General features: G+C 40.9%; 1 protein-coding gene across 3 annotated transcripts in view; it reads right to left on the bottom strand.

Annotated features, from left to right (window-relative positions):
* The window catches only part of SLF1 (SMC5-SMC6 complex localization factor 1), a 673,081-nt gene that overhangs the window by 567,960 nt on the left and 81,956 nt on the right, over nucleotides 1-23,165 (bottom strand). For all 3 annotated transcript variants that reach the window (XM_069225438.1, XM_069225455.1, XM_069225447.1), the window contains exon 6: nucleotides 958-1,107. In XM_069225438.1, coding sequence (XP_069081539.1) covers nucleotides 958-1,107 — 150 coding nt within the window. The remainder of the gene's footprint in view (nucleotides 1-957; nucleotides 1,108-23,165) is intronic.

The following is a 23,165-nucleotide window of genomic DNA, read 5'->3' as shown; positions in this document are numbered from 1 at the left end:
CAACAAAAACATCAACAAAGTTGGGTAGGCTAGTGAAAACAGTGTTAAACATTGTATTACCGTGTGGCAATGGCATACAAAACAAGAAAATGAATGAATTCTAATACAGGCCATGTCACCCTTTTATGGTGCAAAACAATGAAGAATCTAAGTGATTGGCTATTGCACAAAAAAAGAAGATTCGTATTCAATAGAGGATAAAGCAAGTATAAAAATCTGTTAGCGATCACTTGCAAAATAATGAATGTCAAACTCTCAAATTGTAAAATGTTCTACTGTGGTGCACTGAGCCCTCCTCTGCCCTGGGAGGTTTATGCAATGCACTAAAATACAAAGCAAAGTACCATGCGCAAATCTTCACCCATGCATGTGCAGATGGGACTTTATATAGCAGAATTTTATACCTCTCCATTATTTTGCATACGCATATCATGTGAAACTCTACATATACCTTTGTATGTGTGGGTGTGCATCTATATATATATATATATATATATATATATATATATATATATATATATATATATATATATATATATATATATATATATATATATATATCGTTTCCTCTCACTGCACAGAAAAATACTCTCTCCAAACCCCAATTCTTTGACTCATCCTATATACCTCTTTCAAATTATCCCTCTACCTTTATTCTCCGACTCATCCCAAATCCCTCTTACTGCTTAGGGCTCCCAAATAACCCTTTCTAAACCCTTCCCTCCTTTATCCTACTAATCCATCTAACAGGCCCACCACTCCCAAAACAAACCAATTTACATTTTCCTCTACTAATCCACCCAGGGTTCAGGAATAGCATGCTACTTGCCGAAAGGCCCTTCCACACCTCGTCAGGGGTAGTAAAAGCTATATTAATACAATTACAACTCCTGGCAGAGAAAGGGTTACTATGTTCACTGACATTCACATCTGTTGGAAATGTGTTTTATTTCTTACCTGAGCTAAACATAGACGCTTCCAGAATGAGTCCTTCGAGTCATCCAAAGGCATGACCAACATGTCTTCAGTTATATCGTCTTTGTTCTTTCCAAGCAGGGTATGGCTGGACTGTAGCTCTTCTGCGCTACTTTTCAGTGCATTTTGTGACTAGTCAAGAAACAACAAGATTCAATTCTGAAGCTAACTACACAACATCATAATTAACTATACATTATTTCACAGTGACAACTACCTAATCTGGAACCCTTTAAATAATATCAAGGAACAATCAGAAAATAAAAATGTGATTAAGTAAATGTAAATTAAAATAGGAAAGTTTTCAGCAGATGATATTGTACAGAAATGTGATGTAAAAACAGCAGGCATACTATATTTGAAATCAGATTATGTGCAAATCCATCACATACAGAATAAGGGTGAGTCAATGACTGGGAAACTGGTAATACCATCTTCCTCATTTTACTTAGCCTAATCCTGACACAGGCAAAAGTGTACCTGCTGAAAATGTGCCCTTCCTGCATGGTTACGTGCGATTTTTATTGAACACTATTTTGTTGGCTGTATAACTCTGTGCACTTACCCCTGCTAACTGGCAGTAAGGCATGTGTGCCCTCCCTTTCAAACCTGTTAAAATTGATATAAACGACTGGTACTTTTACTTTGCTTGTAAATCCCTAGTATATGGTACCACCTGAACCAAGGGCCAGCACTCATTATGCCACTTTTTAAAGGAACACTGTGAAACCTATCAATAGGCCGCCTACTGCAGCCTGGGTGTGCAGTTTTAAAACGCCATTTCGACCGGGCAAAGTAAAACTTGTGCCAGGACTAAACCTTTCTTTTTAATATTTATAAGTCATTCATATGGCAGGCTTTAAACACCACAGGGAAGAGTGCAGGGTATTTGAAAGGTAGGACATGTATGTTAAATATTTTACATGACCTGGCATTTTTCACTGTGGTAAGGCTGGCTCTCCTATAGGTAACATTAGATTACATATTACCTTTAATAAGTGCTAAATTCAGCTTGGTAATAGCAAGAAGAATCTAAAATATTTCAAGGACTCATTTTAATACAAATTTGAAATCCCACTTTATGGTTCAGTCGGATTTTATATTACAGTTTTGGAAATGACACTTCTAAAAAGTTATAATTTTCCTGCCTGAAAACAACTGGCTTTCCTGCCAGTGTCCAGCTGTGACTTGATCCCTGATGACTCCACTGCGATGAGATGTCTATTGTTTCCAGATAGTGGACAACGTGGTGTGGGGAGGGGACTACTCCCTTGATAGGATGTTGCGAAGACTGTGCCCAGACTCTTCTTGAGATTTAAAAGATGCCTGCCTTGTCACAGGCAGGTAAAGCACACACCAAGTTTTATCTCCACTTTGTCTATCTAGTCATGATAGCGCCAAAACCAGTAGGAGAGGAACCAACCAGAACTGGTTTGGGGAGAACAAAGGAGAGGAACTGACCTGAACTGGTTTAGGTGGTGGAAAAAGGCTTGCCCTCCACCCACAGACTGGCACTGGGAATACAAGTGGACCCCAGTGGCCTCCCGAAGGACACTCCTGGACCTGTGAAGAATCAGAAGAAGGACTGACTCACTTTCTGAAGAGCCCTGAATGAAGACTAGGCCTGTGTGCTTTGAACCCAGGTTTGCAGAAGTCTCTAAGGATCAACTAGCAGATATCCTGTTTGAGTTACAGATACACAACAAGCTTCCAGAGGACCATATGCTGCACAACTGGCCAGCTGACCAGTGTAAACTGGACCTGCCATGGACCCTGCTTCTGGCCCCTATTGGAGTGAGTCCTAATCCCTAAGTTGTGCCCCCCTTGTCCTCGATCTTTGGCTGTTGATAGAGTGTACTGCTCCTGCCCCTAAACTGCAAAATCTGAAACATAAAATCTTTTTTGCCAATTTTTTGCCTGGAGAACCAAAAGAGTCCGGGATAGTCATCAAAGCCACAGCCATCAACATCCAATCATAAGTAGGCCTGAGCTAGCTGATTTGTCCCGCTGAAGATCTGACTTCTACGATAGTCTCTATGTGTGAACGATCAGGGCTCCAAGCCAAAGCTGATTGACATAGACGCCTTCCTGGGCATGGGCTCTGGACTTCACTTGCTCAGAGCCTTCCTGTAGTTGTTGACAACTGAACCGGGCGTTGCTTTTCAGCAGCCCACCATCATCGAGCCCTGCTTCAGATCTAGCACCAACATCTCGACGACCACTTTGTCTCCATAAAAGTTTCTAAGTCATAAATAACATCTTCCACTGGGACTAAACTCGTCCTTGCATTTGTCCTGCACTACATTGCTCTGAACTTATGACTTTCATCCATCTAGCATAAACGGGTAACAGTGGTTGTCACTTTATGCTATGTTTAAATTAAGCTTGAAAATGCATTTATTCAGTTCTACTAACTGGATTTGTGTTGTTTTGGTGTCATTTTATTTACAAAAATATTTTCTGTTTTTCTAAATTGGTTTTCGATTTTGCAAGTGTGTGTTTTCACTTTATTACTGTTTGAATGCCGCATTACTGCATAAATACTTTACACATTGCCTCTACGTTAAGCCTGAATGCTTTGTGCCAAGCTACCAGAAGGCTAAGGACAGGTTTTAGTGACTTTGGTGGTTTACCCAGACAAGAACTGTGATTATTATTTAAAATAGGTCCTTGTCCACTTTAATTAAAACACCAGCTTCTTACAATAACCATCAGTTTCCCAGAAATATTTTGTTTGCTCTGCCAAATCATTTACATCAATGGGTGAACGTAAGGGTTAAAAGGTGGGTCTAAGAGCAGGAAATAGAAAGAATTTACAAATAAAATTGGGAATTATGTGATAATTATTTGTAAGTAATTTGCACAATACACATCATGCCTACTCTTTCATGGTGTTTAATCAGATATGACGTATTAAATTAAGAACCAGTTTTAGACCAAACTATAAAGACATGACATGAAAAAAAAGTATTACAACATTAATAATTTGAAGAAAACATCATAAAGGATTAAGTCAATGATAAGACAGCAAAGAGCATTTTATAGGAAAAGTGGATGTTGATGTCTCCAAAGAAAGTGTGGACATTTTCATTACATTATTGGGTAATTTCTACATACTTCTGATGAGGAGATGTTTGCATCACAAGTCAAGAAGTTGCCATGACAAGTATTAAGCAGTTGAGGAAAAGCACCGGAAAAGGGAAATGCTATGCAGACAAATCAAAAAATATAACAATAATGAACAAATGTAGGAGTGTAGAGAGATCCTCTATTCTACTCATGACTTAAAGAAAAGACAAGAAGGTGTGCACTTATCAACAAATACTTAGTAAGCCAAAAGCTACAACTGATCAAAGTTTAGACTTTGAACCACAACACGAAGAAGCCCTTGTATAACGGAGTGAAGCAAAATAGTAGTCAGCTGTCAAAGTATATTTATCATAATGGAACTATTTCTACACATACCTTTTCACTAAAGGATTAAACTCTTACATTCAAAGCTAGTGTATTATGTTGGACTAATGAAATCCATCAAGAGATAAGAAGGCTTAATGACCAATAGGTCGAATTACATCATCTGTGCTAATTACAAATAGAATAGCATTGAGGAGTCTGATAGAATCAGATGTAATCCCAGAACCTACAGATAACAAATATCTCATCTCTCCTGAGCTCAATAAGGGCTTAAAGAAAACTGAAAAGATCCTTTGAGTGTGGAAATGCAAAAACTATAAAGCAGACCTGAAGACAAGAGTTTTTCATACAGAACTTAGACGTCCAAATAAAAGGCTGGACTAAATGAGATTTAAACGGTGGTTCAAAAATGTTGAATAGGCTGTGGCACTGCCTATTGGCACACACGTTCCCTAAGTTTGCATTGTATGCAGCCCTAAAAAACTATCATCTTACCATAGAAAGATGTGATGTGTTAAATTGGCCCTAGAGCAAGATGAAGTGAATTACGTGTGGCATCCCTCACCAGAACCAGAAAACAAAATAAGGGATGAAAAGGGCCACAAACTGAAGGAAGTAACTATGAACTGACAATTAACCTGATTTGGTCTGGTAACTGCCACAGCTATACAAAAACATCATCCATACAAAGACTGGTCCTTGCTCCCTGTCGCCTTGCATGGAAAAATGCAATTGATAATGAATGGTCTATCCAACCAGTAACCCAGAATCGGAGCTTCTAACAAACCCAGACATGAGATAACGCAATAAACTATTAGGCAGATCTGGATTTGTTCATGGAATACAGAATGATAAGACCACCTTACGAAACTGAATTAAGCATTACACTTCTTAGCACAACACAACTTCATTTGTCTCCAGGAAACATGAACAACAAATGCACTAAACCTCCCAGGATTTCTAATCTTAGCAATAAGGACCTCATCTAAAGAAAATCGACCGGGGGCCTACCAATCTTCCCCCAATAAAACTGCAATAAAAAAATGTAAAAAAACAGATATGTGTTCCCTGGCTGCTGTCAATAAAAATGAAATTTCAGCAGAACTTGTGTGGTTACACATCTCTAACCATTCTAAAAATATATCTTCACCCAAGAGCTAAAGATATGGATTTAAGAAATGCTCATTCGGGTATAGTTCTTTTAAAGATAGCCAAAGAGTATGAATCGAGTGCTATCCTAGTTACTGAGGACTTCAATTTGAATCTCATGCCTCAAGGTTCCAAGGATGTTGTATACTGGTCAAACTTTAACTTTGAATATTCAAGAACAATCAGGAGTACAAAAATGCTATGAATCAAGTAAATCTAAATTATAGAAGAAACATGAAAAATTGGACACTGAAAGCAGTACCAAATCTTAGAATCCAACAACAAATGCCAGGAACCAAGAAATGTTCAGACCAGCCCTTTGGGCGAGCCTAATGATGCAGATCACCATTGGGTAATATTAGTTCAACGCATCAGCAGGCTGGACTGCTGTAGTCATTCAGGATTAGGAGTAGAGATGCTGAATCCTTTTCACATTTGGTATAAGCAGATTTCTGGAGAAAAGATAAATAATGATGAGACTTGTTGACCCTGGTGTCCAATGATTAAGATTGAAAAAACAACAAGGTGAGGAGTACCAGGGATGTTTATGAAAACTCCTACAGATTGTTGCATGAGGTTTTGGACCAGGAATAGGGGTCCCCTTAGACTTGTCTCAGTCTGACCTATTCCTCGTCTGGACTCCTTACCTTTTACCGCAAATGAGAACACAAAAAAAGGAAGAAATGGGGTCTTCCAGAGAAACTGTTGAAACTTATTTTAATCCTCTACTCATTTAACTGAATTAAAGGTAAACTAGATAATAACACCAATCTCACACAACAAATGTAGATGAACAAAGCACTAAAACAGGGATGTGTCTTTGTACCAATGCTTACAGCTTGTATTTATCTAACATTGACATGAATTAGTAAATCAAGTACCTGTCCTCCCATACTGAATGGTTAGCAAGTAACTTAAGCAATTTGCAGACGACACAGTCCTCCTAGACCTCACCAGAATCATCCTCTAACATACTTTAAGTGATTTCTTTTTTTACTGCGATCAAAACCAATTTGAGATTAATTATGAGGAAAAACTACATCTCCCATGGTGCCAACCTACACAAAAGAGGCGGCCACAAAACCCAGCTGGTGGCATCAAAAAGCAAAGCATCATTGCTGTTGGCAATATTGAAATTAACAAAAATGCTAGATGGCCCATCAATTTTGCTCTTGTTAAAAGTAGTAACAATAAAATATTTGCCATTTTTAACCTATGCATGGAAGTATTCCCAGACAAATTCAACACATGGTTAAATCTGGAGCAACATAACCTTTTCAGATCCATTTTTAATCTCCCACAATCTTAAAACCCCGCACAAATCAGTCTAGAGTTTAGCCTCACGGACCAAGACCTCAACGTTGATAGTACTCTGGTAACATACTGGCTTATTATGAAAAAAGCAGATCCAAAGGCATCCTATGCAAAGAATTGACAATATAATAATACAAGCTAGTAAACCATGGCACACAACACTAGCAATTTTTTTTTAACGATTTGGATATGGTCAATCCATGTGATAAAGGGATGTTGAGCTTTAAAATAATGTTGAAGAAACACAGCTCAATACAGTCTTCTGTCACATATTTCCAAAAAGTGCTATAAGGGATCACTCCTTCATGGTCACAGAAAACTACACAACAAATCTCTTTTCCTTATATCATTCTACCTCTATTTCTTGGTCATAAGGAAAAAGTATTTACAACGCTGATTTGGCCTCTTCGATACAAGGGGAATCAAATAAGTATGGGACAATGAGAGGACCTCAGTGGTGGGTGGGCTTTGCAATTATTAAAAGGAAAACATATTCCATATTGCATGCTGCTGTCCAATACTATCAGCACAGCGCAGAAAGTTTTTAATTATATAATTAAAGAAACTGGGAATATAAACCTGCAACGCTGCAATTATATATTGTTTTAACACTTTAACACCACCGAAAGGTTTTTTAAATAACAAATGTGTTAAATTTATTGACATGGCTAAAATGCATATAAAAAAATTACATCAGACTTAATAAATTGCAACTATTATCACTGAAAGAATTGTGCCCCTGAAACATGTGTATGAATTACAATGTACAACTTGCTATTTGCCAATGAATTGTGCATAGCCTTGTATATCCAAGCTTGTGATTAACGTTGGAACTGAACGCCCTTTTTTCTTTTTTATTTCAGTTAATGGTTTTGAGAAGACTAAGGGCCCTATTACGAGTTTGGCAGACGGGAAACCCTGTCTGCCAAACTCTCGACAGGGTGGCCGCTGCCTACGTGGCAATCTTCCCACCAGAGTTATTAAGAGTCTCCTGCTAGGTCAGTGGGCAGAAACCTTAGTTTCTACCTGCTGGCCTAGCGGGAAACAGGCTACATCACTGTCTCCAGCTTATAATCGAGCAGGCGGCAATGCTGTAGCCTGCAGGGTGCATCAGCACCCTTGCAATGTTCACTGTCTGCAAAGCAGACAGTGCACATTGGCATGGTGCTGGCCAGGGGGGCCCCTGAACTGCCCATGCCAAGTGTGTGGATAGTGCAGTGGCCCCCCTGCTGCCCGCCTTTCCATGGTGGTGCTACCACCATGAAACCGCAGGTGGAGAACGAGGTCGTAATCCCAAGGGCTGCACGCCCCTGGGGGATTAGGACTGCCACCATCCTCCAGACCGCAAGGATCTGAGACATGGTGGGGCTGGCGGTCCGACAGCCACACTGGTGGTGGTCCAGACCGCCACCGCGGGCGTGGCTGTCTATAGCCCACCACACTCATAATCGGGCCCTAAGTCCCAAAAGCACTTGAATCTTTTATTCAATGCACTTTATTTCTAAACATTGTAACAATGTTTATCAAACAAATATTTTATTACTATTACTATACAGGACCCCATCAGGATTTTAATCAGAGAGCTGAATGTTGCATCTATTATTTTAGGACAGTGGCTATTGAGAAAAAAATATATAGCCATATGTATGTACCACAAAGATACCATACGTGCTCCCCTCTCATTCATAGAGTGGTTCCCTCTCCTTCACATTACTATTTCAGCTGTGCACCAAGGCTTCCCAGCTGACCTCTCTGACATCTACACCAGCTGTGCAAACAAACCTCTCCAAACCACGTTAAGTTTAGCTCTGTCTCACACATTAAGTTTAGGCTGTCATAGATATACATATAATATCCATTGTTGAAGTACTGCATTTTCTTTGTTTCTTAGATCATAGTTATCCTGCTGCTGTAAGTATGTTGAGAATTGCACCTGTATTGCTGCATTTGAAATAAAAGCTCATGTTATTCTTTTTGTTTATGAAACTTGGGAAATGCCTTAATAAATCCATTACTCAGACTAAGAGTGCTGCATTCTTTCCATTCATTTCACTTTGTTTCCTCTTAGTTTAAAGCAGAGCAGAATAAATTGGCATAGTCCAGGAGTACAAGGGGGGAAGGTTGAAAAGTTTAAGATTTAAAAGTGAAAAATGTTTGTCAAGAAGTCAAAAGCAGCTTCACAGGTAGTTTCTCTGGTTGCACATGAGATTCCCGGATCGAAAAAAAGAACCTTATGATGTTCTTGCGAACAAATGGGGTTTGGGTGCTGGGTTGTGTGAAGGCTGGGACGGATGTCTTAGCGATGCTGAACCAAAAAATGTTTTTATGTGTTTACAGAAAGTACCTATTGAATGGGGTTGTGATTTATCTATTTTAGGCCGAAGAGGCTGGATTTTATTATCTGCTTACAGAAAAATGCAGGAAAACTGTAAGCAGCTGGAACAAGAAAAACAGCAATTAGAAAAGCAGCTGGTTGAAACTAAAATAATGTAACCATGCTGTCTTGTCAGAATAAGTTACTACAAGATAAGGCCGATACGTATCAGTCTGTCGCAGAAAAGGCAGCTGAAACCAAAAGGTAAAATCAATCAAAAGAAAGTTCATTTAGCTATTGCTAAAGCAGGGTTAGACTGGGACCCTGAATAATGGGATATTAATCTTTGGGAGAGTACTGATTTTTCAAATTCCAGTGATGAAGAGATTAAAAAAGGTGGGGGCTAGTTTGAGCCACACGAGCCGAAAGTGGTTCGCGCACAGCCAATATTTAGACAAAAAATATAGGGCAGTCCACAGAACCCGGGAGGACTTGAAATGCACTCCCTAGAAGACTACACCCAGCAAGAAGTCAATGATATTATAAATAGATTCAAACAGAAGTATGGGGAAGCATTGCTTACGTGGATGGTGAGGTTGTTTGACACTGGTGCCTCTGGAGTGGCACTGGATGTGGGAGATTAAAGGAAGTTTTGTACTCTTAGCTTTGACCTCGTAATATAGGACAAATTTCGAAGTTATGGGAATCAAGGAATAACACATTTGTTGCAATTAGCAGATATGGGATGTAGCCAAAAATATCTTACTGAATCAGATTGGCCACCAAATGATAAGCCTTGGCACAAGTTGAGAGATTCTATGTAAAGAATTAAAGAAGAAAGTATGAAAACTGCTATTCTTTTGGATGAAGCTCACAATTTGCTAGATGCTCCCTTAACAATTTCAGTACGAAATAAAATTATTCGCCTTGCTCCTCCAGCTTACAAGCAAGTAATAATGACTCTCCTACTTAATCAGGCAGGGCGGGTATTGAATAATGTGCTGGGGGCAGCTCGCAAGTTGGGAAAGCAGGGAGACTGGAATAAACCTGAGATAACCTCAAGATCTGAGGGTCACACAGATAATAACAGAGTATCTAGGAAAGACATGTCTATGGCATTACTAAAGGATGGTGTCAATAAGAAGCAGATTGATGGCCTTGTTACTAAAAGAAAGGGCTTGACAGAGAGAAGGGCAACAGAAAAGTGAACAAGCAGGATAATAAACAAGTCAATCAAGGCCAACCATAGACATCGGAGGACAGAAAATAGAGGGAAACAAATGTTTCTTCACGAGGGAAAGAGGAGGAAGATTTGGACAGCGAGTGGTTAACTGCTGAGAGCAGGGAAGAAGAGGAATCTGCTTGCAGATATGAAAGCATATATCCAGACCTGAAATTGCAAGAAGTTGCGGAACCCACAATATATCCACATATATACGAATCCAATATATGACACGTAGAGTCAAAAGTGGTAAACTCAAAGAAGTTTAATTGAAGTTCCTGGATAGGTGATTATTGATATGTGAAACAAAAGCTGAACAAAAAGACGACACGTGTTTCGCCCCTTTTGGCGGGTTTGCCTGGGGCTTTTTCAAGGCTGTAAAGTATACATAATGATTAGATCCAATGTTAAGTAAGACTTCGAAAAGCAAGCGTATTGTTATTATTTTGTATTTTTATTTGTGTTTTATTTATCATGTGTTCGGTCAGTAAACATTACACGAAGAAAGAAGAGAAAAAGAAAAGGAAGGAAAGAAAATGAATTACAGAGTGCAGGCTGATTGTGCACGTTTGTCTCGCTTGTTCAGTCTCTTAAAGAAGGCGCCCTAATTTATCCAAGAATTTAGCCAGCTGAGCTGTATGTCGTTCCCTTTAAAGCCTGCCAATATCGCCGGTCTGCATCTACGCAGCCCCCTTTGAAGCCAAACTGTCCATAGGAGCCTGTTACGATCTGCTGTAATGCTTTTGCATAGGCATATCTGATGGCTCAGCGTTTCCGGTGCCAGCCCACAAAGTCAACAGGTGTCCGTCATGTTGACTCTCGTCCACCTAGGAAAGTGGGCATGTGTTGGAAGGCAGCCCATTCGGTATTTCATAAAGGCTGATTTAATCCACGGATTAACTGCTGCTCCCAGATATAGCTGTGGGATTACAGAGCCGTATGATGACAGAACCAGACAGGCATGGCTTCGTTTCGATAAAGCCTCTTTGTCCTGAAGATGTGAGAGATTTGACACTTACTTTCGTTGCACGTCTGACAAACTGATCTGAGTTGAGTTGGAGTAGTTGATCTACCAGGCCCAATGTTGTCAAGGAGGACTTGAGGTAGAGACGGAAGGCGGAGGTTGGATCCGAAGTCATTTCCATCCAAATAAGCTTTGCTACCCTAAGCTTATGGCTTAGGTTGATAAATGCCCTTTTCCTTGCTACAGACTGCCTAACCAGGTCAAATTCTAGGCAAACTTGGGCCGGTGAGACATAATTTGGTAAGCTGAACAACTTCTTGAAAAGCTTAGTGATCATTTTGTCCAAGTGGTAGTCGCTGCTGCCTCTTAGAACTTCGCTGCCATATGTAATTGTTGGTATGGATTTGGCTTAGATAACCTTTAATAGCGTAGATAGGTTGAAGAGACAGTTGCTTTTTTAACGCTGTTGAACGTGAATGCAAGCAAGATGGATTTCCGACTGAGGGGCTCCAGGTGGGATTTGAAGGAGCCAGTGCTTTCAAGAAGAACCCCTGGATATTTATATTCACGCATTGTTTCAACCTTATTGTTACCCAAGTACCACTGATATCGCAGCTGCACAGTCGTCTTAAAGGGCGTGATTTTTGATTTATTCAAATTATCATCATCATCAAAATACTTTATTCGATTGAGTAAACAATCATAAAAGCAAATAATTCATATAAAAAACATCATTCAATATTTAAAATAGTAAGAAAACAGTAAATCAAACCGTGTCTAAAGAACCATATTGCGAAGTTACATTGCAAGGAGTTAAATAAATTCACATAAAAACCACAGTTTAAAAACATGACAGAAAAAGATCGGTATAAAAATGTGTTTTAAAACAGAAGCTAAAAATACATTTTAAGATTTATACGAGTAAGAAAACCCTGTCTAAGTGATTTGATAATATGGCCTGGCCTTCATCACTGCACATAAAAATGAAGCTATTCCATTACAAATCATAATTGATGGTAAGGACAGAAGATAATTAAAGGCAGGGCGACATTGTTTAAAGTGCATTGATCTTAAAAATTGAATCACAAACGCTTTCCTTAGGTCTGCATAAAATTTACAAAAAAAAAGAATATGTATTGTACTTTGCTCAGACACTAGTCACAGGGACATTTTGCCAAGACAGGGGTCCAATCGTTAATACACGGGAAGCTAACAAGACGATGGAAAATCTCTAATCTTAGACGCGTAAGGACAAACCAGTGCCTTGAATTCAGTACATTACTCAAGTATGGTTCCATGCCATCTGTTTGTTGCAAAATAAAATTCCTCATTACGCTGGGTTTCTTTGCCTCAATGGCCCATCTTAAATCGGCCAGGTGAGTAAGACAAATATTTTTCAGTTTTCCTGGAAATTATTTCCAATTTTACCAGAGTGGAGTATAACTCAGGATAGCCCAACTCCGTAAAAAAGATCTTTATGTAATTTAGCCATGGAATTTTCAGCGGGTAAGATAATGCCAATGCATCTTCTATGATTGCCCTATTCAGCCTAGCGGAATCAGAAGTCCATACCTTATGCCATAATAGGATCGGTTGAATACAAATTAAATCTATAAGGTACGATACCCCCAATTCCATATGGCATGCCAATGTAGGGGTAGATTTTGGAGCACTTAAAATGAACTTTAAAAACTGGTTTTCAACTAGCTGTAGGTTGTTGCAGTTCCTGTAACCCCAAAGTCCTGCCCCGTACAATGCAAGAGAAACACATCTTGCATTGTACAATGTCATCATATCCTTGGGAGTCGGTCTGCCAACCTTTTTCGATTTTTTTTTTACAGCCATGATAGTTTTAGTGAATGACAGCTTCCTTGATTTTATGGCTTGTGACCATGTCCCTTCATTATCAAACGTAATGCCTAGATATGAAAAGGTTCCTGTATCATCTAGTTTTGTACCTTTTGCCATAATCTGGGGTTTCTTAATAGAATTTCTACCACATGTCATCAAGAAAGTTTTAGAACGGTTGATTCTAAGACCTAGGGCTTCCATGTACTTATCAAAGGTTGTAAGTAGCCTCTGCAGTGCTACTGGGGTGCGGGCCATCAAAACGGCATCATCCGCGTACAGGAGTGCTGGGATCTTTCGAGAACCAACTTGTGGGAGGTCATTGCAAGCATCAGATAGTACCCCCTCTAATTTATTAATATATAAGGCAAACAGAAGTGGCGCTAGTACGCAGCCTTGTCGTACCCCCGTTCAATAGGAAAGGCTGAGGTGCATTCACCCTGAAGCCCATAACGCACCTTGGCTTTAGCTCCAGCATATAGTTCCCTAATAAAATGAACTATAGTAAGGTCTACCCCCATGTCCAATAAAATAGGCCATAATTTACTGTGGACCACACAGTCAAATGCTGAAGTCAAATCAACAAACACTAAATATAAAGCTCCGGCCTTGGCCCTCATGTATTTACAGAGTATGATTTCTAGGTTCAGAGCCTGCTCCATGGTCCCTATTCCAGCTCTAAAACCATATTGTAAGTCCGAAAGAATATTATTTTCTTCCGTCCAATCACGTAGTCTGTTTAGAACAATTCGTCCAGCAATCTTTGCAAGAGTATCAAGCAGAGAGATTGGGCGGTAGCATGCAGGATTTTGACGATCTCCCTTTTTGAAGATAGGAACAATGATGGACTCAGCCCAGGTCGATATAAAGACTGTGGCGCAGCAGGCACGTAAAACTTGAGTTAATAGTGGGCCCCAAAGTGAAACATTCGACTTGTAAATATCAATTGGGACTCTATCTGGGCCCGGCGCCTTCCCGCTTTTACTAGCGTTAATTGCCTCTATAACCTCATTAAGGCTAAATGGTGGAGAGATAGATTGAGGAACTGGTCTCAGAGAGTTTGATTCCAAGGCCAAATCTTTAGCGGAATATATGCTAGAGAAAAAAGAAACCCAATCCTCTTCAGTAATGGCTATCTCAATTGATGGTAATGTTCCATCACACAGAAGAGGAGATTTTACAATTTTCCAAAATTTAGCGTTGTCATTCCTGAGGCTTGCTTCGTGGAGAGAATGCCAAGCCTCGTTTTTTAAATTCTGTTTTCTTCTTCTTATCGCCTTTTTGTACTCCTTCCTCCGAAGTCTGATGTCATGTCTATCAGGGTTTTGTCTGTGTAAGCACTGTTTGAGATTTTTATGGGCTTGAGTACATTCACTATCAAACCATCTTTTGCCTGCACAAGGTCTAGATTTATCAAAGCTAACCGTAAGAGAGTTTTTAATTTCAGTAGTTATTGCAATAAAAGTGTTAATACAGGCCTGCGGACAAATGTTGTCTGAAAGACAAGTTTCAAACTCTTTGGAGAGTTTGCTCGTTAATTGTTTCATAAACTGCGTAGGCTCAAGCTGTGACCAGCGGATAGTGTAGCCATTGCTTGTTCCCAATTCTATGTTGTCTACCTGCTCCGTTGGTTCCTTGTGTTTGGTGATGGCTTGAGGAAGTACAATGCTTAAACTTTGAGGGTAGTGATCACTAAACAAAACATCTTGAATTTTATATTCAGACACATAAGCAGTAAAGTTATTTGATAATAATATAAAATCAATTATTGTGTTAGCATGTCTACCATTGAATGTGGGTTTTAACTGTGGTTTACAATGATTTAAATTGTTGCACAAAAGGAGATCGAATTTAAACACTGTTTCATTCAGCAGATTACCATAATGATTATGTGTAAAATGGTATGAGTCGTCATCTCCACCTGTGCCAAAAAGGCAAGATTTTTCCACAGATTGAGGACACAGATGTGTATTAAAGTCCCCCCCCCCACACAATAAAAGTTTCATTGTACGCGGAGTTACATAGTCGGTCCAAATCTTCCTGCAGCAACTTAAGAACAGAAAAAAAACTTTGTTGAGGCACATTATTGTAGAAGTTAATAATCACCATTTGTGCAATGATTCTTAATTTACATGAGACCAGTTGATAAAATGAGTTCGAGATTAGTCTTACATCCTTAATTAAGTTAAACTTGTTGGAAATGAAAGTGCGCAGACCACCTTTTGCCCTTCCCCGTGAGCAAGGGACGGCGGGGGGGGGGTGAAATGTCCTAAAACCATTTATATGGATAGGGTCCGTGGACCAAGTCTCTTGTAAGCTCACCCAATGAAAGGATCGAATATATTCTAACCAGTCTTCATTCTTGCTTTTCGAGCGCAGATCCGCCACATTCCAAAATAAAAATGTGTAATCCTTTCTCCCAGTTCTAGTCCCTTGCCCCACAGGAGACTGATTAGTTACTGTGTCTTTTGACTGGATGGAGAATCCACTTATTGGCACTACATTATTAGCAAGTTGACTCAGTTCAACATCCATCTCCATCTGTCCATCTTCATTACTCTCCACCAAACCATGCCCACTCTTTGATGGGTCGGAGACTGGGGTTAGTGTAGTAGTCGTAGGCCCACCCACTTCCTGATCAGATGATAGTCAATCGACACCTTCCAAAGAGCGGCATGAAATCTATTTTTGGTTGGAATCGAATAATATCTTTCCGACCTAATTGTTTGTTTGTCAAAATTAGGGCCAAAACGGACCTGGTCAGTATTGTGCGTATAGATAAAACCTAGAGGCAACAATATGGTACCATAGTCCATAATGCGCCGCGGACTTAGTTAGCTCAAAATGTCTTCGACTAGTTTAGGAGATTTAAAAGAAAGTACCACGCAGTCACCCCTAAATAACTTCTGATTCTTTCCCACCCATTTTACCCTCCTAACCATTTTAATATCCTCAAAGAGAACTTCTGTCAAGCCAGATTTCATGCAGGTTCCAATCCAATTCAAGGATTTATTCCTCAGCGCTGTCCATGATTCCCTGTGATCCCCAGAAAGAGTGGGGACATTTGCCAGGACTATCACACATAGGGAGTTGCTGTAGGTGTCAGATCTAATGTATCTCTTGATGTTAAGGAAGGATCTCAGGGGAGTTTCAGGCTGGTCAATGTTTCCCCTCTATTTAACCGTACTTTTTGATGTGGGGAACTGCTGGTCCTAGCTAGTGGAGGGCATAAGTCTACTTGTCTTTGGATGGGCTGATGCGTATGTAGTGACTGTTTATGCACTGGTAGGGGGTTACTATTTGAGCCTAATTCGTCACAATATTGAGAGGTGACAGCTGTTGCACTAACACTTGCAAAGTGAACCTTCATTAGATTAAACATTGTCTCCACGTTTCCCTCCAATCGTGTTAAACTTTCAATCATTTGGTCAAAGAGGGGCCTGACTAGTTGTTCCAGAGAGTTAATAGTCTCTGAGAGATTGATTTTCGTATTCACTATAGGTTGTGCGTCCCTATGACCATGTTTTGAATTCTTGCAGCGAGAGTGTGCGTGTTGAGTAGGTTCAATGAGTGAGGGTCCAGGATTATCTCGTCTAATCTTATCAAGTGGCTCTTGACTGGGGGCTTTATCCTTACTAAGTAATTTGGGTTTCCTTAAACGTTTAGGAGGAGGTGGATGGTCACCATCATCTGAAATAAAGTCAGTTATATCCTGAATGCATCGATTCTTACCCTAATTTGAGGTCCAGTTACCGGTAGATTAGTTGAATTTAATGGTGGGGGAAAATGTTCTTAGCCTGTGTGTCCTCCCTTTCCGTTGGCATTTCTTCCGGAATGGGGGTGGCAAAAGATTTTTAGCTGGAGTGCCAGTTGTGGCAGGAGGAAAAGGGGCCCCAAGGCTGGGAGGAGGCCCCAAGTTCTGGCTCCCGGGGAGGCTGCTCGGTGAGTCGGAGTTTTCAAGGAGGTTCAGAGGATCTGTGCTGCTTGATTGTTCGCTGGCGTTCCGTGGCCATCCATAGGTTCCTGCATATAGGGCTTAGAAGGTTCCAGGGATGTGTCCTGCAAACACGTTATTGAGGGCTGCAGAGGGTTGATGCTCATGGGATTAGAGACAAGTCTGAATACCACTGCCTAATTTTGAGCTAGTCCTCTTTTCAAGTCCTCAAAGACGCTGCTTAAAGCTCCTGGTAGTGAGCTTAGCTTATCCAAGATTGAAGACCATGTACAGGGACAGGTGGGTAACCAGGAATCTGCAGAGTTCTGAGCTCTGACTATCAAGTTATTGGGATCTGCTATTTTTTAGTCAATTCCTGAAGTAAAGACTGCTAATGTATTTTGCAATTTAATTTGGTGTCCATTTTGGTGGACTGAAGGTTTAAGGCTTCAGTAGGGAGCTGTAGAGTGCTCTGTATGATATTCAAAACAGTTGGCATGTCTGGGGCTGTGGCAATCTCAGAAGATATATCGACCCCCAATTGGGGCCTAGTGTTAAAGCAAGTCCCTGCAGACGAATGCGGGGTGGAGCAAGATTGACTCTGCCCCAAGGCGCCTACTCCATCGCTGTCACCGTATACTGCCACCATTGCTTCCCATTCCAAGGAGGTAAGCGACGACAGATTCTGCTGCAAGCAGCTTGCTGGTTTATCTCGGGGAGCAGAGCAGCTGAGGGGTGCAGAGCTGCTGAGGGGTAGGTCGAGGCAGAGTCCATCCATTGGATGCTTTAACAAGTCGTGGCCCAATTTTGGGTCTTCTTGCACTGCGCTGAAGAGACTGTCGCAGTAACAGGCTTTTCGTAGATGGTTCGGGCTTAAGCCTGATGAGTCCAAGGGGCATGGCTGAACTAAGCTGGCATGCTGGAATAACTGCCTTGGTGGCGATGCCACCAAAGAAGTGGGGGAAAAGTGATTGAAGTCCACTGAGTTAAGTTTATCTGTGCAGCCGTTACAGCTGATAATTTTGTTTGCGGATGGAGACTCCATCCCGGTACCATGCGAATGGACCTGATCCTCTGTAAAGGTTTAGCCTTCATTTGCAAGTAGGATGGTCCTGAAGGCAGGGAGACTGGTAGAATAGATGGATACTCAACAGTTTTGGGAATTTTGGGGGTGCACACTGAGTTAAACCAATAGCTGCTACTTGGCTGATGATAATTGGTTCCAAAGGAGATGGTAAACCTAGAATACTTGAATTTGCCGTGTAGATAGCTGAAACTGGGTCCTTAAGAAGAAGAAATTTTGCATCAATTTTAGGCTGGTACTTTGCAGCTGTAAGAATGTCTTGCACAGTCCTTGAGCCCTTTGAGCTAATCTTGCTGTGGGATACTGTCTGCTTAACTGAATTGATCAAGTTAGAGCTGCTGTTCTGTAGTGGTAGCAAATGATCAATTATATCAGTAGTGTCAGTGACACTGACCAGAGTTCCAGATGTATCAGCCCTCCCTCTCCGGCTTGGCTTCTTTCTTCAGTTGGAGGTAGGGGGATTTCTGGTTCTCCCAGAGTGCATTTTGGAACTGCAACTCTCTCATTCGCTCTCTTGTTCGCCTTCTACACTCCTGATGCACTAACACAGGGTGATGACAAGTGGCAGCTTGGTTCCCGACAACCTCTTTTTCCCTAAGCGTATGCCCTGAGGAGGGGCTCAGGATGATGAAGCAGGATGCCGTCAGCAAGCCATCAGCAAGGAGAAGGGGATTGAAGAGGCTGGGCCGCTTCCGCGAGAACCCCGTGGCGCACACTCAGCGGTGGCCTGCTTCAGCCACCGCGCTAGTAGACCTCCTTGCCATACAGCAGTTGTCCTAGGGATCTTCCGGGGGCAGAGTAGAGCAAAGCAAGGAGAAGCGTGATTAAGAGAGGGTCTAGGACCAGCAGGGGCTTAGTGGGGCTGAATGGGGCCAGCGAAGATCTGAAGAAGCCGGAGGGGAGGGACAGGGTGGACCGGGGGTAGCCGAAGCCAACAGGTGGCAGCCAGAGAGCGGTGGCAGCAACAGCGAGGAAGCAGCTGGGTGGGGAGGGCAGAGGAAGGAGTGGGAGTGGGGGGGGGCGAAGAACCAAGACCAGGGCCAGGGAGGGCAGAGCCGGAGCAGAGATAGGGCAAGGAGGCATGGAAGGAAAGCAGCACAATGCCCCCGCACTCACACTCTCCTTGCCACAAATCCTCCACGACTCCTCTGCCCCAACCTCCCTGTCCTCCACCCTCAGCTGAAGCCCAAAACCCAAATCAAGCTCCACCTGACCATGCTCAACCCAACCACCTTGCAGCCCGCAGTTTCTCCTCGGCGTCGGCCCTGCATCCCCCCTCAGCTCCAGCCCAGCCCAACACTCACCGCAGATCTCCGCGGCTACCCTCTGCCGCCAACCGCCAGCCGTCCAAACTCCCAGCTCCTGACGCCTCCTCGGGAATGTGAACACGCAGATCCGGGTTGAGCCAGGTTGAGCGATCGTGCTTGATTACTCGCATCTGCTTATTGTTACTAGGTGGTGTTAAGAAAAGGTACCATGATGTACCCAGTAGTGTCCGGTGCACTTTGAGCAGGACAGGAAATGAAACTAAACCAAGTGTGAGAAAATAATGGGCACAAAAGATTCTAAGTAAGTAGGTTGTAATAGTATTCCTAATAACTTTTATGAGGGTAATGCATTAGGCGAAGTATAGTCAGATGGCGGTGAGCTTCAATTATTCAGATTAAGGTGTGCAATTATGTATTGGAACAAGTTCTGGCGGTTTAGGTTAGTAGCAATAATTAATAGAACAACTGTCTCACTAAATAATATATTGTGACATCAAAATGTAGCTGAAGGTACAGGCAACACATACCTAGAAATACATCATCTGAGAAAATCCCGTATTGTGGAACGCATATTTAGCTGGTAAGTATATTCATTCTGTATAGGGAAATCTGTAGGTATATATATATATATATATATATATATTTATAAAATAGAAAGGTACACTGTTCCAAAAAAGATATGCAGTGTGATAGGAATGCAGGGTCGAAAGCAGTCAGTGATATCAGTAATTTCAGGAGAGCCCTCAAGCACCCAATAGGATGACAAGCTTCATCACTGGGCAATCTCCTCGTCAGACCGGTGCTGCAATGTCTGGCGGACCACCCCCTAAAATCGGGATGGTGCTAAACCGTAGATAGTTTGTCAAATTTTGGGTCTGAAACGGATACTGACTATGAAAAAAATATAAGTCGATTTATGTAGGAGAGATAGGGAGAGTTAAAATTAGCTCTGAGCCATAAACATCACTTTAATGAGTCAGGGAAAGGTTCAGGCCAAAATTAAAAACCGTAGAGAGTGAATGCGGGAATGATGTCCCACTACACTCTACATAGAGGAAAAAGGTAGTGTCCGCAATCCTGTCAAAATATGGTCAACATGTTTCGCGTCTTGATGGTCAACCAATGATCCCATGACGCTTCATCAGGACCGTAACTACTACTTCTCCTATTCAAAATGCAATAAAAAATGCTAGGTAGTCACTTACTGAATGAAGACAAATCGTCAACGTCAGTTGGTCAATGAGTCGCCCATCCCATAGTCGAGAATGGGCTTCCTAGGAACGCAGAAGCCTCAACCAAAGGAGAATTATTTATTCTCTCTTCGGTAATGCCGGTAACCCAGGCCCAGTGATGAAGCTTGTCATCCTATTGGGTGCTTGAGGGCTCTCCTGATATCACTGATATCACTGACTGCTTTCGACCCTGCATTCCTATCACACTATATATCTTTTTTTGGAACAGTGTACCATTCTATTTTATAGTAAGTCTTGGGAGACTGTACACTGGACCATCAATCTCCCAGTCCCTCCTCTTGTATTAATATATATATGTATATATATATACATATATATATATATATATATATATAGTATATCAACCAAAATACATAGATTCACCTTGGTACTAGAAATTATGACAGCGATCTCAAAAGAATAAGGACATAAATTACTCCCCGCATAGATGTAATATATACAACCTCTTCTTCCCAGGAAGAGACTTAGTAAAAGATTAATTTGTTAAGCAATAAATCAATCAGGTACCAGGGCAAAAGTGTCTAGCTCGTTGGTTTGAAAACAATGCCTATGGGTCCGAATAGTGAGTACTAAAATCCTAAGAAATTTTCTAACATTAATATAACATCTCGTAAATCCAGAATATGGGCTAGCTCAGAGCTTATTAGTTAAAATAATAATTCTTTAAAGGGAAAGGTTAGGCTCCCCGAAAGTCAGAATTAGCCGGCGGTGGATCGTGGACTGTGCATATTAAGTCTTACATTTTAAATCTAATCCGTTGGTTAAGGCGGAATATTACCAGTCACTTACCAGTCTTTGTAGTATATATAGACTTGTCTTGTGACAAAAATGGCTAAATCCCATGTGGTGAACTTGCCGCACCGGTACAGCGCCATATTTAACGTGATACATATGTTGGTCCTACTACTATTGTCATGATCCTGAGATGCAGTGTTATGGGTGTATTTTGACAGTGGCCATGATAGTGTGTCTACCAGTCTTGGAAATATATAAAAGACGTCTTATTACAGAAGTGTTTCGAAGTGTCAGTTCAACACTATAATTAGTATGATACATGCCATTTCTATTGACATGGTCCTGAGAGACAACATTAAAGGTATATTGTGACGGTGATAGAGTGTATAGTAAGTAATTAGGGGTGCAGATCAGGAGTGAGCTGTAATTCCTGGTAGGAAAGCATATGTCAACCTATGTTTGCTTAAGGAGAACTGATTGTTAGCATACCAGACCCTGATGTTCAAACGTAACTTATTAACTAGCAAAGCATCATAGAAACGCTAAGGTGTGATATCTTAAATGTGGCAACATGCGTTAGTCCCTCTTCTATTATCAAGGCCCTGTAGGGCACGGTTATTAGTAAATTTTGATGACGGCCTTGATAAAGTAGATAATATGTTGACGTAATTGGGAATCAAATCAGGATTAAGCTGTAAGCATCATTAAAAGAACAGCTGTTTGCTTATGATTGTTAAAGAAAAACTAATGGTTACCAGAGCAGTCCCCAATATTCTACTTAAGTCAATCTATTAGCGATCAGGCAAAATACAATGGCATGTTATCTTAGCGTGGTATAGTACAGAAGTCCCAATTTCTGTTGTCATGGTCCTTTTAGGCATTGTTATAAGTATTTTTGACTGGGGCCATGGTGGAATGGATAAATTGTTAACACTATTGGGAGTTTAATTCAGGATTAAACTATAGTTATCGGTGTAAGAGACAGAAGCAGAAAGAGTAACAATAATAATAATAATGTTGAGGAAAACCATAATGACATATAGATGTTCATCTCAGTTCTTTAAAGGAGTCAATAATTCCATGCTGCATCTTTGTTGAGGCCTCGTTGAACTATCGAAACGAATGATAGAGCTGCTTTCACATTGTCGTAATTGTAATTCAAGGTCCCCACCTCTGGGGTGCTGTTTTATTTTTTGAAGACCGCAGAATTTGAAAGTACGTGTGAAGTGGTGGCATTGGACAAAATGTTCGACTAATGAAAATTTTAAGTTATCTTTTTGTATATTGCGGTAATGTTCTTGGATTCTCAGTTTTAATGCTCAAGTTGCACTTCTAATTTAGGCCTTATCACAAGGGCAGGTGATGAGATAAATTACATTAATGCTATCACAATTGATCAGATCTCGTATTGAGAAATGTTGGTCATTAATTATTATTTCCTTTGATTTGGAAATACCCAGTTTGCAGATTGAGCATTTGGTACAGGTGTAAAAACCAGTGGTTTGATTCAAGAAATGTCTTATAGTTTTCTTTTCTTGATAAAAATGAGGAGCATATCTTGTCTCTGAGGTTGGGTGCTCTCTTGAAGCCCATCTGTGGGACTGGTGAGATGTATTGTGAGATAGAGTATTTTTTGTGAGTAGGTGCAAATGTCTCTTGAGCAATTTTCAAATGTGTTGGTGGCCATTGTG

Source organism: Pleurodeles waltl, chromosome 1_1, assembly GCF_031143425.1.
Source record: "Pleurodeles waltl isolate 20211129_DDA chromosome 1_1, aPleWal1.hap1.20221129, whole genome shotgun sequence".
Taxonomy (NCBI): Eukaryota; Metazoa; Chordata; class Amphibia; order Caudata; family Salamandridae; genus Pleurodeles; species Pleurodeles waltl.
This window is presented reverse-complemented; position numbering and strand designations above follow the sequence as displayed.